This window comes from Crocodylus siamensis, chromosome 3 (assembly GCF_052110815.1).
Source record: "Crocodylus siamensis isolate JL-2025a chromosome 3, ASM5211081v1, whole genome shotgun sequence".
Classification (NCBI taxonomy): domain Eukaryota; kingdom Metazoa; phylum Chordata; order Crocodylia; family Crocodylidae; genus Crocodylus; species Crocodylus siamensis.
In genome coordinates this window covers 118,725,961-118,742,942 of record NC_143397.1, presented here as the reverse complement: position 1 = coordinate 118,742,942, position 16,982 = coordinate 118,725,961, and the positions used below count along the sequence as shown (strand labels likewise).

Genomic DNA, 16,982 nt, shown 5'->3' with positions numbered 1-16,982 from the left:
GCCAGGGGAGGAGAACTTTGCAATGTCTGAAGTATTAGGGTTTAACTGCTTAAGATGAAATCCACTTTACTCACCAAAAGCTGATGTATTCACCAAGGTTATAATAGGAGAGTTCAAAGTATCTGGGGCATGAAGTTTAGCTGGGGTTGAGAAAAATTTACATCAGCTATTCCAGGAAGTTGTGTGGGTTTCTGTGACCATTGGGTCCATATGCATAGATATATATAACACTCTTTTTTGGTCCACTCTAGTCTGCACCAGTGTGGATTTCTGCACAGACCGATAGGAAGTAAACATGGAAATCTTTTTCCCAGGAAAGTGACACTCAGGCATCAGACCCGCACTGCAGGGCTTTCAACAGCCCTTTTGCATGCTGGTGAATTTCACCAGAAGTGCTTCAGATATGGGAGCAAAGAATATAAAGAACTGTTACATTGGCTAAGTATAGACAGTCAAAAAGCCCAAGGCTGAATTGGTTCAGTCTTTGCAAGTTAGTCTAAGCGGCAGAGATTGAACCAATAAGCAAATTAACAGACATACATTTTTGATGCAAGAAATGCAGCCACATGCCTGCAGTAGCTCAAGCCAGAAACTGGAGGGAGTGGGTACTAGAGCATGGCTGTCTGGCACATAGCCAACATGGGCTGTGTGTTCGCTGCCTCGTCCTGCTGCCCCTGAGGTCTCTGGGATTTGTAATCCCCAATCACAACAGCAGGACCCTGCAGGGTTGCTCATCACTTCCTCTTCCTACTTCCAGGTGCCTCTGGGATTTATAGTCAACAGTCACAGCCAGCAGAAGGTTGCAGCCAGCAGGGCAGCTCCATACTCAGGGGAATAGGAGTTTAACCCCATTCCCAGACCCCAGCTGGGGTTTGCCTGGGGGGCCAGTGAACCTGCCAGTGACTCAGCCATCACTGCTTCAGCTAGGGAGCAGAGGGGTGAGGCCAGCCCTGCTTTCTGGAGCAGACAGCTGGGCCCAGCCCAGCTCAGGGGTGCAAAGTATTCTGGGATACTAGAGGACTGATTTACTTTGAACCAGGAAAGGGTCTGGGACAGAAGTTTCATAAACCACATTCACCGAAATCAATTCAGTTTGACACAGGCAGGCAAAATTATTTAAATAGATGTGATATCTTTTATAGACCAACTGAGTAGTTGGGGAAAAGTTCTTAGCAAGCTTTTGGGTACAATCACCCTTCTTCAGGCATAGGGAGTCTCTGCAGGTTTATCTTAACCCAGTTTCAGCCATTCTGAAAATGGTTTATATGTATTGAATTTCTGTTCTGTTATGGGTTTACATCAGTTTCTGATCACTTAAACTGGTTTATGTGTGACTTCTGTCCCTAGCCATTGTCTCAAACTTAATTCTTTTCATCCCTACCTGGCAGGAGTAGAAGGCAGTGACTTTGCCAAAGCATCTGCCCATTAAAAGGGCTTTTAAGCTCATACATAAAACCTGCATTCTCCCTCTTACTAAGAACAGCACAAGAAGGCTGTGAAGCCATTGGGTTTGCCCAGCACTGCATGTTTTTGCAGGTCTGTCCTATGTGAGCCTTATCAAATGTTGTTCAGTGCTAGAAAAACAAATGCTGCCTGAGCACATTGGGCAAATGTTGTAGTGATTACTTTGACTATACTTGGGCAAATTAATTTTACATTGTAAGGATTTTAGGATTGGGCCAGGTGTCCATTTCTATTCACTTTACCCCTGATTCAGAAAAGCTTGTTACCTCATTTCTTTCTTTAAAATTATATCATATGCATAAGTGCTTGTTTGACTTCCTGAGTAAGGATAGACTTGAGAACTTTCCATCTTTCTGAAAAAAGTGTTGTAGCATTCCTGAAGTCCAGTCTTTTTATGACTACCTCATGTGTCTCTGATGAAAGAAACAAGTTTACATCAGCTATAAACCCGCTGTGGGTAATAACACTGTGGAGTTTTCTCAGAAGTATCTTACATCTATATATGCTTAACTGTACTTCTCTTTTTGAAATTTTAGGAGTAGAGCCTCCAAAGGACAAAACCATTATCCAAGAACAGCTACGAAAGATTTCTTTGCCTCTCTACAGTATTCTCTCAGCCCTTACTATCCTAGGGATGATCATGGCCAGCGCTTTTTTGTTCTTTAACATCAAAAACAGAAACCAGAAGTAAGACATTCACATTACTTATCATTTTTGTTTTCATAATGAATTATCACAGTTGTGGAGACAACCATTATACGTATTCTATGAAGAAATTCAAGGGCATATATACACGTGCTCTGGGATGGAGAGGGGGCACTTTAATTAGAGTGGTTCTCAGGCCACCCACAATTCTGAGAGCTACTGTAATTAAAGTGCCTACAGTATCACATGTATTCAGCATCCCGCACTTCAAAATGTTAGTGCAGGCACTTCAAAATGCCCCCACCTCCATTTTGAAACACAGAGATGTTGAATACACATGACATGGAGGCTGCTGGAGTGTGCTAATTAGCAAACGATTAATTGAATCTGCCCCAATGTATGCTAATTAGCACACATTGGATCAGAGGTCTGTCATGTGTATAGATGCCCAAAAGCTTTGGGAAGGCAATACAAAAGATTCTATTTGTTTTAATTGAAGTTATTGTATAACATCTCTATGTTGAGACAATTTAGCTATCTATTTGACAAATCTTTGTCTTCTGTCTAAAAAGATGATTTATTTTCATCATATTAGCATAAACCCTACCTAATTAATGTGTAAGGTAGGTGGTGGATTTGACAAAGGCGATCAAAAACATTTAACAATAATATGCTTATCCAGCCTTCATCTGCATGCTTCCAGATTTGAAGCAGAATTTCACAAGTAGGATTGGCCATCTGCCTTATCTGCTGGCCTTCTAAGAAACTCTTCATTATGTTTTTAACAGCATAACAGTTCTCTTTTCCTTTTATAATATCCTATCTGCTTTTGTCCATAGACTAATAAAGATGTCCAGTCCCTACATGAACAACCTTATTATCCTTGGAGGAATGCTTTCCTATGCATCAATTTTTCTCTTTGGTCTTGATGGATCTTTCGTCTCTGAAAAGACATTTGAGACACTTTGCACAGTAAGTAATTCCACAAAGCCTGGCTTAAGACCTCTTGCAAGCAGCTTTGTTTTGTGCAAAAAGAAACCCTGAGCACACTTGTTACATCTACAGCTCTGTGAACTGGCCCATTTTGTCATTAGTGCTCTTATTCCTTTTTCTAGGACTTTCACAAGCCTGGGACTAAATCCTGAGAAGTGCATAGATAGCACTGCAGTGAAGTCAGTAGAAGCTAAAGGTGCTTAGAACCTCTTAGTATTTGAGTCATGGCAATTGATTTTAAGTATAACTGCACTTCAGATTTTGAAATTATATATGTGAAAATTATTTACTGAAGATAACCTGTATAGAGCAGCAGCTACTCAGACCATGAAACTGTTATGGTTTTCTTAGAATACAAGTTTTCATTGTAGATTTAAAATTATATATTGTTACACGACATTTGAACAAGAATGCCTGGTGTTAAAACAATGACATTGTTATAAAGGGTAGTTTGAAACCTTGGTATAATAATGAAAATTAAAGGGACACTGTGATACCAGGGTGAAAATTATATGGGCATGGCAGAAGAGGTCCTGAGAGAGAGAAGGGGAACAGAGTAGCACCATATGTTAAAAAGAAATAGTCAATCAAGGTAAACATTTTAATGAAACAAAAAGTACCAGAGAAATTCTATGAATAGAAATTCTTTGAATAGTATTAGGTCTGTAGTGTTGACCACCTCACCTCACTTATTAAAAGGCATAATGAAACACTAAATTAAATTACAGAGGCAAGATAGGAGAATACCCAGTAATAATGTATGATTCCAGTTATCCTCATAGGGCTCATTCCAGTGAGCATGCATGTGCAGTTTTTGGCACATGCAAACCTGATTGAGGCATTGCAGACTGCATAGGCTGCATGTGCACTCATTCACCGTGCTGTTAATTTGCAGCACAATGGGGTTTTTTTGACACTGGGAGATCTTGGTATAGAAAAAAAACACCTCTAAAAAAGCGGTGTGGAAAACACTCTGGCTGCCTGCCAGGCTTGGTGCCATTGCTGCCCCAGGAGGTCCCCAGGACAGGCTGCTGTGCTGGCCCCAGCCTCCCTTACCCCACCTGGGGCAATTTGCTGTATGCTGGAGCACACATGCTGGAGCATTCCCGTGAACAAATAGCAGCAGCAAAATGTGTGCCACTATTTGTCCTGCTGGAACCATGTGCCCCTGCACATGTGTGCTCATTGAAACACACCCATACAGACTGAGTAAATATCTCTTCAGGCCATGATGGAGAGGCAAAATTTCTAGTTACTGTACATTACTACTTTTTGCAGTAACTGGTCCTGGAACCCACAAGAATAAATGCAGATTTTGATTTAGTCCTGAGTACCACAAAGGACGAGGTTCAAAAGGTGACAAGAGATGAGCTTCTCTGGAGAAGTGACTGTAATGTAGTAAAATTCAGCATCCAGGAGGAAATAAGCACCTCCCCCCACCACCAAAAAAAAAAAAATCACCAAAGCAATATTGAACCATAAAAGGGGGAATTACAGAAAAATGGAACCTAGTTAAGATGAAATTAAAAAGCATAGTCAAGAGGGTAAAAATGCCCACAGGCAGCACAGAAACTGTTTAAAAATGCCATATTAGAAGCTCAGAGTAAATGCATAACACAAATCAAAAACCACATTAAGTGGTTCTAAAAGAGACAGTGCAGTTTAAAAGCAGAGTAAAGGAGGCTGTTAGAGTCAAAAAGACATTCCCATACCAGATTCATTCCTTTTTGGGGGATAAATTGGAAGAACAGATACAAAATTAGGTGACAATAAATGAGCTTTTATTGCAAACTGAAAAAATGAATGGTCATAAGCCACCACAATCAGGTGGCAAAGATCCAGGAGTTCTGAGGAAGCTCAAATATGAAATTGCAGAACTGTTAACAACAGTACTGTCTATCACTAAAGGAGACTTGGGACCAGAGGACATGAGGTTTATCAATGTAATATGAATCTTTTGGCCCCAGAGGTATTAGGGAAATACAGATTAGTGGGTGCATTTACACATTCATTAATGCACCATAGTTACAGTGCATTAAGTTTAGTACTTGGATAACCAAGTACTAAATCAACGTGCAGTAATTGGTGCTACTGCAGAGTAACACTGGGACACAGGTTTTTACAGATGCTAACTGCACAGTAGCTTAATACTACTGTACAGTAACATATTAGCATGAGTTTTGCCCGGCATGCTACTGCACAGTTATTAGGCTACTGAGCAGTTAGCATCTTGTGACAATACACCCAGTAAGTCTAACTTTTGCTACCAGCAAATTCATACAATCACTGACACAAATAGAAAAAGTGCCTGCCACTTTAAGATCTAAGCCAAGCAGCCATCAGGTTCTTGATTGCAGCAGCCATTTTAGATTCAGGGCTGCCTATATAAGCAGAGCATTTTGTGTGGCAACATCGCGTGGCTGCAAGGTTTCATGGAATACCCTGGAAGTAAGGGAGGAGCTGTAGGGGGTGGCTCGGAGGCTCCTGGTCCTGGGCATGACCTAAAACTGCACCCTGCCAGGAGTGGATGGCCTGGTGGGGTTCTCAGTGGTATGGGAGCCCCCAGGAAATGCCAGGCCAGTTACCACCCTGGTGAAAGGCAGGTCAGGGTGCCTTAATAACCCTAGCTCCCACAACTGGGTGGGTTACCCCATAAAAGGGTCAGGAAGGTAGAGCTAAGAGAGAGAAGGCTATAGACTCAGAAGCCTGACTTGGAATCCCTTGACTAGTCAATGCTGGGGCCAGGACCAGAAGGGTCAAAGGGTCAGGGGCCCACTGCAAGGGACACCCAGAGCTGAGGGCCTGGGGTTCTGACTGGCCTGGAGGTGAGGCCAGGGCCTGTGTGACCAAAGGTCCCGGGGGGACCACACCCTTAAGGGGGAACAGATCAGGGAGCTAAGCAGCCCCAAATGAAGGCAGAGTAGGCTGCCTGAAAGGAGGGATCTTAGAGGGGTCCTGATTGGAGGATTTTGGGGCCCAGTGTGGAGCCGGTGACAGTAAGAACTATGGATACCATCTGTGAGGTATGGGCTGCGGTGTAAAGGAGGTATAGAGCCGCAGATAGCGCCCCCTGGAATCGGAGCAAGAAATGGGCAGCCTCCTGCCTAATTAAAATTGTTAATTAAATAACAACAAGGTGTGGTAGGACACAAGGCTCGTGGTTAGCCCAGAACAGATGGATGGCACCTTTGATAGATGGGCCCCAAGAAAGCCTCCCCTGTTACATAGCCACATAGGTAAATGTAGGGGGGGAGTCAACATGTTTCTTGTAAGATGGAACCATGGGCTAGATTCTGTCCTACCTGTTGGACATCTAAGTGGACTTAGCTGCTTAAATAGAATTCTAGTGCCTCAAAAACAGTTAATGCAAAAGGTGATTGGGTCTTCCTCCTCCTCCTTGCTGCTTTCTGTGACTCAGTCCTAAAGATCAGATGACAGTGGTTTATGAAAGTAGATGCATTAATGGATTATCTGGGATTTAAACAGGGTGGAATAGAGTCACACTTAGGCACCTAGTTCCACTTAGATGCCTAAAAATTGAATGCATGTCAGTTAAGTGTCATAGAACTAAAAAAGTATTTTTCACTCTTCATCTTGAAAAACTGATGACTGAGCATGGAACGGAGATCTATAAACTCATGAATGGTGTGGAAAAAGTGGCTAGGGACGTATTATTCCCTAGTTTTCAAAATACATGGACCTGGGGACACCCATTAAAATGATCACCCAGAAGATTTTAAACAAAGAAAAGGAAAAAGCATATTTACAAAATGCCTAATTAAGTTTTGGTATTCAGTGCATGCTGGGAGGCTGCAGCCGGGTGGGGCAGCCATTGATGGGGCTGGGAGAGCGGGTGGGGGACGAGGCCTGTTTGATTCGGAGATTTGGCCAATTCGGTGGTGACCGAATCTCCAAATCAGATTCAGCTGAATCAATTCAGGACAGTGATTCGAATCACTGAATCGAATCACTGTCCCCTGAATCAGCCAAGTCCGAATCCTAAGAGAATATTAGCCACTTCACACAGTCCTATTAACTGCACACTGGGAGGAGCAGTCAGCCAGGTCTAGCCACTCACGAAGGTTCCTGACGTGCATACGGGACCTACACCTCGTGCAGGAGGTACTCGTCCCCACTAGGGAAAATGCCATACTGGATCTGGTATTAGCCTCTGGTGGCAGATGTGCTAGTACAAGGGAGGCTAGGGGACAGTGATCATGAAATGATCCAGTTTGCTATTCAGAGAAAGGTGGGGAGGGTAACTAGCACAGCGCAAATGCTTGACTTTAGGAAAACCAACTTTGATGTGCTCAGGGCAATAGTCAGGGAGGCACGTGGAGCCCAGGGGGTAGCTAGTATGAGGGTCCAGGAAAGGTGGTCCTTCCTCAAGAAGGATATCCTTGGGGCACAGCAGGACACAATTCCTCTGCGCAGGAAGGCTGGAAAAGGGTCCAAGAAATCTTCATGGCTGAGCGCAGATATCCAGGCTGGCCTGAGGGCAAGGAAAAAAGCGTATTGGTGGTGGAAGCAGGGGGTAGAGACAAAGGAGGAGTACACCTCCCTGACCCGAGCTTGTAGGGATTTGGTGAGGAAGGCGAAAGTAGCACTAGAGCTTAGATTAGCTTCTGGGATTAAGGGTAACAAAAAGTCCTTCTTCAAGTATATAGGTAGCAAGAAGAAGTCTCAGGGTAACATTGGACCCCTACGAGGCAGGGCAGGGCAGGGCAGTTGGTGATGGATGCACGAGAGAAGGCAGAACTCTTCAACAAGTTCTTTGCCTCCGTGTTCCTGTCTGCTGACAATGGGGTGCTCTCGGGTGATAGCATAGAGAGGCGCATGAAGGATGTGAGTCCCCCGACTATTAGTTCAGACCTAGTTAAGGATTACCTGGAGGGCTTAGATGTGTCCAAGTCAGCAGGCCTGGATGGCCTTCATCCGCGGGTGCTGAGGGAATTGGCTGGTGTCACTGCAGAGCCATTAGCACAGCTGTTCGAGGACTCTTGGTGCTCACGCCAAGTCCCTGAGGACTGGAAAAGGGCCAATGTGGTCCCTATTTTCAAGAAGGGGAGGAAGGAAGAGCCTGGCAACTACAGGCCAGTCAGCCTCACTTCTATCCTGGGAAAGGTCTTTGAAAAAATTATCAAGGGCCACATTTGTGAGAGCCCTGCAGGGGAAGTGATGTTGACCAGGTAACAAAGAGCTTAGTTGGGAAGGAGGAAGTCGATGTCATCTTCTTGGACTTCCAGAAGGCCTTCAACACAGTCTCCCACCCAATTCTGGTGGGCAAGCTGAGGGACTGCGGCATTGACAAATGCACTGTCACATGGGTGGCAAACTGGCTTCAGGGGTGAACCCAGAGGGTGGTAGTGGACGGGTCAATGTCGACCTGGGAGGGTGTGGGCAGTGGAGTCCCCCACGGCTCATTCTTTGGGCCGGTGCTATTCAACATCTTCATTAATGACCTGGACAAGGGTGTGGAAAGCACCCTGTTCAAGTTCACTGGTGACATCAAGCTGTGGGGTAAAGTGAATACACCGGCAGGCAGGGACCGCATCCAGGCAGACCTGGATAGGTTAGAGAATTGGGCAGATCTGAACAGGATGCAGTTCAACAAGGACAAGTGTAGGGTTCTGCACCTGGACAGAGGGAACCAGCATTATGGTTATAGGTTAGGGGCTGATCCTCTCAGCAGCACAGAGGCAGAAAGGGATCTTGGAGTCAGGACTGACTCCAGGATGAATATGAGTCGCCAATGCAACAAAGCAATAGGCAGAGCCAACCGCACCCTGTCATGCATCAACAGGGGCATCACTAACAGGTCCAGAGAGGTCTTGCTCCCACTCTATGCGGCACTGGTCAAGCCGCAGCTGGAGTACCATGTCCAGTTCTGGGCGCTGCACTTCAAGAAGGATGTGGAGAACCGGGAGAGGGTCCAGAGGAGGGCCACTCATATGGTTGAGGGCCTCCATGGCCAGCCCTATGAGGAGAGGCTGAGGGACCTGAATCTCTTCAGTCTCCGCAAGAGGAGACTGAGGGGGGATCTTGTGGCTGCCTACAACCTTATCAGGGCCCAGCAGCAGGGACTCGGGGAAAGTCTGTTCACCAGGGCCCCCCCCCCCTCGGAGTCACTAGGAACAGTGGCCACAAGCTGAGGGAGGATAGGTTTAGGTTAGCTATTAGGAAAAACTACTTCACTGTAAGGGTGGCCAGAGCCTGGAATAGGCTTCCCAGAGAGGTGGTGCTCTCACCTTCCCTGGAAATCTTCAAGAGGAGACTGGATAGGCTCCTGGCTGGGGTCTTATGACCCCTGCCACCCCCAGTGCTCCTTCCTGCCCATGGCAGGGGGTCGGACTAGATGATCTGTCTAGGTCCCTTCCGACTCATTGATTCTCTGATTCTATGACATAGTTTACTGTGAAGTAAGCACACGCTTACTTCACAATAAACCTCCCTAATCCTGAGTAAATTTGCTACCTTCAAATGCAAGTCACAAATCTACTCGAGATTAGTAACAGCACACTAGCACTTGTGTAGATACCTGATCAGGAGTAAAATCTGCTCCTGGTCAGCTATCCATCAGGGGGCGGGAGATACCTCCCTACCTCCAGGAGCTGCTTGCTATTGGGGTGGGCTCCACCACAGGATTTCATAGACATTAGGGCTGGAAGGGACCTTGGAAAATCATCAAGTCCAGCCCCCTGCCCCAGGAGCCTGGGAGGGACTTTGTTCCCCCTGCCCTGGCAGCAGGGAGCTCCAAGCCCCCTGCTCCAAGATCATGACTGGGCAGTGGGGGCTGGAAGATCCTTATCTCCCAGACCCCACTCTTGCATCACAATTGAGGTATGCTGGGATACCCTCATCTCCCAGCACCAGCTTCATGGGTCTCCCAGCAATGGCTCCATGGTTGCGGAGCCAGCGCTGGGAAATAAGCTGCTGCTGGTCATGGAGCTGCTGCTGGGAGATAAAGGTCTCCCAGCATCAGCCCCATGGTCACGGAGTTGGCATGGGGATATAAGGGTCTCCTAGCTCTGGCCCTGCAATCATGGAGCAGGCTCTGGGAGATAAGGGCCTCCCAGTCCTAGCCTCACAGTCACGCAGCTGGTGCTGGGAGCTCCAGCTAGCCAGCCTTCACCCAGCATGCAGTACAGGGGCTGGGAACTGAGGCACAGGGCTTGGAAAGAGCTGCAGTGGTGGACTAGGTCCCAGTCTTCTTCCCTGATCTGCCACTGGGGCAGCTGGCAGGAAGTTAGCTCCCACACTGGTGGATCAGGGCAGTGGGTTGGGACCTGCCCCTCCCTTACAGGTCTTTCCAAGCCCCCTGCGCCTGATTGGGGAGCCAGGGCCAGGAGTTCCCTGCTGCCATGGCAGGGGGACCTTGTCCCTGCCTCAGCATCAGGAAGCCCCCAGAACCAGGAGACAGCTGTCTCCTAGCCCAGTGCTCCCTACCAGCTCCTGGGCTAGCACCCATGGGGAGCATAGAGCTCCCCCTAGCAGTAAGAGATGCCCATTACAGGGCTGCAGAAAACTTGGCACAAAAAGCAGCAAATCTTGTCCCTTATCCCTGCATGTTTAGACGCCTGCCCAAAAGCACTTATTCTAGAAGAGTTTACACCAGAGTAAACTTAGGCCAGATCAAATGCATGTGGAGACATGCTCAGTGTCACAGGGGCTTTTGTAAATCATTATGTAACCAAATTGACAAAATAAAAGAGATTATCTATAGTTATGGAAGACAGGTCCATTGGGTCCTGATACACAACAGTCAGAGACGTTACCTCAGACTCAGGATATTCCTAAATCCATGACTGCTGGTAATGGGCTGGATCTGGCAAGGACTGGATAACTCTGCACATGCCCTGTTTTTTTATTCTTCCTCAAAAGCATCTGCTACTTCCTCTAAAGTCTCTGCACTGGCTGAGAGAGGGTACTCGGCCAAATGTGTCTTTTGTCTCACTTCCCCCCGTTATAAAACTATTTATTTTTAGTATAAAACTTTTTATAAATTCTTTCTCAGCCCCAAACAAATCTAGTCTAGAAGTATTTTTCAATTAGGTTGTACACTCACACAGGCCCCAATCCTAGAAACATATTCCAGTTGATTAATTTTACCCAAATGATAGTGCCTCTGGGTTCAGAGCAAAGATGGACTCTGATGCAATGTCCGCACAAGCCTGCACATTTGGTTTCTCAGAGACAACTAGCAGCAGGACACTTTGTGCTGCCACTAATTGTTCCAGGGGAACTGCCTGTGCCATGTGCCCTCTGGCACGTGGCAGGTTACCCCAGGTGGGATAGGGGAGGCTGGGGCAGCCTTACCTTTGGTCCTGGGGGCCTCCTGGAGCTGAAGCTACAGCAATCCTGCCATTCAGAGGCTAGCTGGCATGTGGCTCCAGCTGGTCAGGCTCTGATTTTGAGTGGTTCACATTGCAGCTGCGTGTGCTGTTCTGCTGTTTCTTTTTCTTTTCTTTTTTTTTGCACAGGTTTTTTTTCCCCCTGGAGAACAGCTGAATGTGCAGATTTGGACCAGCTTTTGGCTAAATCACTTAAGAATACATTTTAGTTAGACCGACCTAGGCCCAGTCTTAAACCAGAATAAGGGAGTCCATGCAAAAGTTTGTATCAAATGAACTAACCTGCCTTTGATAACATTTGGTGTGAGTCTTTATTTAATAGAGAAGGCTTGATTTTGGGATTAGAAAATCCGTAGAGGTTATTTGGTCACCAGTGCTGAGTAGGATAGCTACTTCTTGCTGCAAAAGATGGTGCTTTCAAGTAATTTGACTGTCTGCACTAGAGAAAATGAGTCACTTAAATTAAGATCCTACAATGCAACATTTTGATTATTGCTTGTCATAACTTATCTGGTAGAAATATTATTTAACAATGGACTGTAAAGCTTTAAAATCTGAAGATTCAAGATTAAAATGCTTAGTCTTACAACTGCCATGCAGCTGTACTGGTATTTTGTGTGTGTTAATATTAGGCATTTTTAGAACATAGCTCTACAAGTGTTCTTTAAAGACCTGAGGCACTAAGGAGCATTCAGGAAGTGACCTTCAAGAAAGGGCTGTACTCTACAATAAATGTAAACCAAGAGGTAAAGGGCACATCTACATATGTGATTAATGTGCCCAAATAAACTCTAGAGCTTATTGCTCTGGAGGTTTTTTGTGAGTCACTGTGCATGTATAGACACTGCCCCAGTTGGCTGGCACAGGGTGCTTCAGTGTGGTGCTAGTCGGCAGGCAGCCCCCATGATGAGGGATCCTGTGCCCTAGCCAGCTGAGGCAATGGCTATACATGTATGTCTGCGCACACAAAAAAAACCCCCTCCACAGCAGGGTAGTCTTGTAAAATACAAATACTACCCTGCTGTTGCATTTATTAGTTTTATGCGCCCTAAGAGGGGTGCATATGTAGATGCAGAGATATTTTATTAGTTGATGTTTAGGATTGTGAATCCAAAAAGATGACAAAGCCGGTAGGGAAATTCATATCCCCCAAGCAAGGGACTAACATTAGAGGGATGGGGGTGAGGAGGGGAATGCAACTAGGTTACAGAAAATACAATGTTAGCCAACTAAGCCTAGGGGTGGGGGAGTGGGGTGGGGGAAGGGGAGGGAGGGATTTGCAATGCTGAGAAAGAAAGGAGCTAGATGCACACCAAACCCATACAGTAGTCCTCAATGGTGGAGGAATTAGGCTGAAGAAAGTGTCTCAATTCATACAGAGTCTCATCACAGGGGTCTTCTTCAGGTGGAGCGGGGTGGTCCTTTGCTGAAGATTCCTCTCAAAGTGAAGTCCATCAGGTGCAGAAGGGGATTCAGACGGCCCCCTCTGGGTAATTAGTGCGACTATTAGAAAAACTGCGGACTCCACAGTTAAATAGTCAACTGCACAATAAGCAACCTGTATAGAGGTGCCCAAAGGAACTTAACTTAAAAGAGGGTAAAGGATATTTTTTCCAAAAATAACACAAGTGAACTTTAACTTATATGAATCCTGGTGCCTGACTAAAACCCTGACTTACGATCAGTTTCATAGTTTCATAGTTTCATAGTAGCTAGAGTCGGAAGGGACCTAGGAAGATCATCTAGTCCGACCCCCTGCCTTGGCAGGACAGAGCACCGGGGTCAGATGACCCTGGCAAGGTGCTCATCTAACTTCCTTTTAAAAATCCCTAGGCTAGGAGCCTGCACCACTTCCCCTGGAAGCCGGTTCCAGGCCCTAGCCGCCCTGACTGTGAAGTAGCGCCTCCTAATATCTAATCTAAACCTACCCTCCGCCAGCTTGTGACCGTTATTCCTGGTCACTCCTGGCAGCGCACGGGGGAACAGGGACTCCCCCAATACCTGCTGATCCCCCCTTAACCTTGTCAGTTTGTAGCAGGCCACAAGGTCCCCCCTTAACCTTCTCTTGTGGAGGCTAAACAGTTTCAGGTCCCGTAGCCTCTCCTCATAAGGCCTGCCCTGCTGACCCCTGATCAAACGAGTGGCCCTCCTCTGGACTCTTTCCATATCGTCCACGTCCCTCTTGAAGTGTGGCGCCCAGAACTGGACACAGTACTCCAGCTGCGGCCTGACCAGTGCCGCATAGAGGGGGAGGATCACCTCCCTGGACCTGCTCGAGATGCATCTGTGGATGCATGACAGGGTACGGTTGGCCTTCTTGACTGCCTCCCCACACTGCCGGCCCATGTTCATCGTGGAGTCAATGACGACTCCAAGATCCTTTTCCGTCTCCGTGCTGGCAAGAGGGGAGTTCCCCAACCTGTAAGTGTGGTGCCGGTTCTTCCTCCCCATGTGCAACACCTTGCACTTATCAGTGTTAAACCCCATCCTATTCTCATCCGCCCACCGTTGCAACCTGTCAAGGTCAGCTTGTAGCCTATTGCACCCTTCTAGTGCACCCACATCCCCCCACATCTTAGTGTCATCAGCAAACTTGAACAGGGTGCTTTCTACTCCCTCATCCAAGTCACTGATGAAGATGTTGAACAGTGCGGGCCCGAGGACCGAGCCCTGCGGAACCCCACTGCCCACGTCCTTCCAGGTCGAGAAGAACCCATCCACTACCACCCTCTGGGTGCGGCCCTCTAACCAGTTGGTGACCCATTTGACCGTGTGGGCATCGACACCACAGTCTCCCAGCTTTTTGATGAGGACAGGGTGAGAGACAGTGTCGAAAGCCTTCCGGAAGTCCAGAAAGACTACATCCACAGCAACCTCTGCGTCTAATGATTTGGTGACCTGATCGTAAAAGGCCACCAGGTTGGTCTGACAAGACCTGCCACTGATGAACCCATGTTGGTTGCCCCTGAGCATGCATTCCCCCGCAATGAAAATATTCCCCCTTCCTTGAAAATATTTGACATAGGTGCTGATCCTGTTTCACCTCTTGGCCAGCTGAGTGGACTTAGGCACCTAAATGCAATCCTATTCTACCCTTTTCAAGTTCTGAAAAATCCTTTAATGCAGTGGTTGTTAACTGGAGGGATGCATAACCCTAGGGGTACTTAAAAAGTGCCACCACTGGGTGGGCGGGGGGTACGGCACAGCTTGGTGGTGGCAGGCACATGGTGTCACACCACTCTCAAGGCAGCTGCAGCAGGGCACAAAGCCCATGCACAGATTGAGGGTGCATGCAGCAGCGGGAGCCCCCCGCACCTCTGGACAAGTCACCTGGGCTCCAGTTGTCTCATGACCTGGCCCAGTCAGGACCCCCTTTCATCCCATCCCTGCTCCTGTCTGTTCCCTACTCCATCCCTCAGCATGGGGGGCTTTGATCTGCTCCCTCCCACAGCCCTTTCCCCTTCCCCCCCCCAGACTTACCTGCTGGGGGGGGACATGCACACACATACATACATGCTCAGCCCCCCAAATCATAGAATCATAGAAGTAGGGTCAGAAGGGACCTTGTAGATCTTCAAGGCCGACCCCCTGTCTGGACAGGAGAAAAAACAGGGCTCAAACGACTCCAGCCAGGTAAACACCGAGCCTCTTCTTAAAGACCCCCAGGGTAGGAGCCAGCACCACTTCCCTAGGAAGTTGGTTCCAGATCCTAGGTGCCCTAACTGTGAAGTAGTTCTTACAGATGTCTAATATAAATCTACTCTCCAACAACTTGTGACCATTATTACTTGTTATGCCAGGGGGCACTCGGGGAAACAAGGTTCCCCCCAAACCCTTCTGGTCCCCCCTAGTGAGTTTATAGACAGTCACCAGATCCCTCCTCAGCCTTCTCTTGTGAAGGCTGAGCAGGTTTAGGTCCCACAGTCTCTCATTGTAGGGTCTGCCCTGTTGTCCCCGGATCATGCGGGTGGCCCTCCTCTGGACCTTCTCAATGTTGTCCACATCCCTCCTGAAATGGGGTGCACAGAACTGGACACAGTACTTCAGCTGTGGCCTGACCAGTGTTGTGTAGAGGGGGAGGATCACCTCCTGGACCCTGCTTGAGATGCACCTGTGGATGCACAACAAGGTCCAGTTAACCCTGCCAACTGTGACCTCGCATTGTCAGCCCATGTTCATCTTGGAGTCAATAATGACTCCAAGATCCCTTTCTGCCTCTGTGCTCTCAAGAAGGGAGTTTCCCATCCTACAAGTGTGCTGCTGGTTACTACTGCCCAAGTGCAGCACCCTGCACTTGTCAGTATTGAAGCGCATCCTGTTTTTGTTAGCCCACCCCTGTAGCCTGTCCAGGTCTTGCTGCAGTCTTTCCCTCCCTACTAGCGTGCTCACCTCACCCCATATTTTGGTGTCGTCAGCAAATTTAAACAGGTTGCTTTTCACCCCGTCGTCCAAATCGCTGATAAAGAAATTGAACAGCATGGGCCCAAGGACCAAGCCCTAGGGGACTCTGCTGCCCACTTCTCCCCAGGTCGAATGTGACCCATCTACCACCACCCTCTGAGTATGACCCTTCAGCCAATCTGCAATCCATCTGACTGTAGGCATCAATGCCACAGTCGCCCAATTTTTTAATGAGGATGGGGTGGGAGACGGTGTCAAAGGCCTTCCTGAAGTCCAGAAAGACTACGTCCACAGTGATACCTGCATCCAGTGCTTTTGTGACCTGATCATAAAAGGCAATCAGGTTGGTCTGACATGACCTGCCCCTAATGAAACCATGCTGGTTGCCCTTGAGCATCATCCCTGAAACCGGCCCATTGCAGGTGTGCTCCTTGAGGATCTTCTCAAAGAGTTTCCCTAGGATTGAGGCCTATAGTTGCCCGGGTCCTTTTAATATAATATACTTTTAATATAAAAGGGTACATGAGCTGCAACTTTGAGACCAAAGGGGTACACTTGTTAAAAAAGGTTGAAAACTCCTGCTTTAATGCATAACACACCACACTTAAGATTATGTCACAAAGTATCAAGGAAGTGAAGGGCCCTCCCACCTTTTGCTGTAACAACTTTTCAGAAACCCAACCAGGATGGAATAGAATCGCACATAAGTGGAATAGAATCTGGATCTTAATGTTACAAATAGAAATGTTTCCAGATAGGTTAATCTATCAAAGAAATGAAACACTGAGGGATTTTATTGTGCAGTGCATTTTTCCTTAATGCTATTATAGGGGTTTGTATTATACATGGAAAGTGTAATCAGCCTTCATAGGTTTCTGGGTTACAGGTCACTGCCCCAAATTCACAGATTATCTCTTGAATTTCTTCTGATTATATTATTCCTTCATTTAATATTATCATACTGAGAACTCTGAAGTCACCTGGAATTTGTCCCTTTAGTTTAAGCTCCAAAATAAAAAAACTACATTAAGACGGGGTAAAGGTTGAGAATATATGCCCTTAATTAAAAGATTAAAGCAGGGAAGGGGGGAGACTTGGTAGGAATACTGTGATTATCATAAAACTAAA

The 16,982-nt window shown here is 47.0% G+C and overlaps 1 protein-coding gene across 1 annotated transcript in view; it reads left to right on the top strand.

The window, feature by feature from the left end:
- Nucleotides 1-16,982, top strand: part of GABBR2 (gamma-aminobutyric acid type B receptor subunit 2) — a 989,086-nt gene that overhangs the window by 680,287 nt on the left and 291,817 nt on the right. Inside the window, exons 10-11 of the mRNA XM_090039096.1 lie at nucleotides 2,001-2,151; nucleotides 2,949-3,081. Of these exons, the coding sequence (XP_089895222.1) occupies nucleotides 2,001-2,151; nucleotides 2,949-3,081 (284 nt within the window). The remainder of the gene's footprint in view (nucleotides 1-2,000; nucleotides 2,152-2,948; nucleotides 3,082-16,982) is intronic.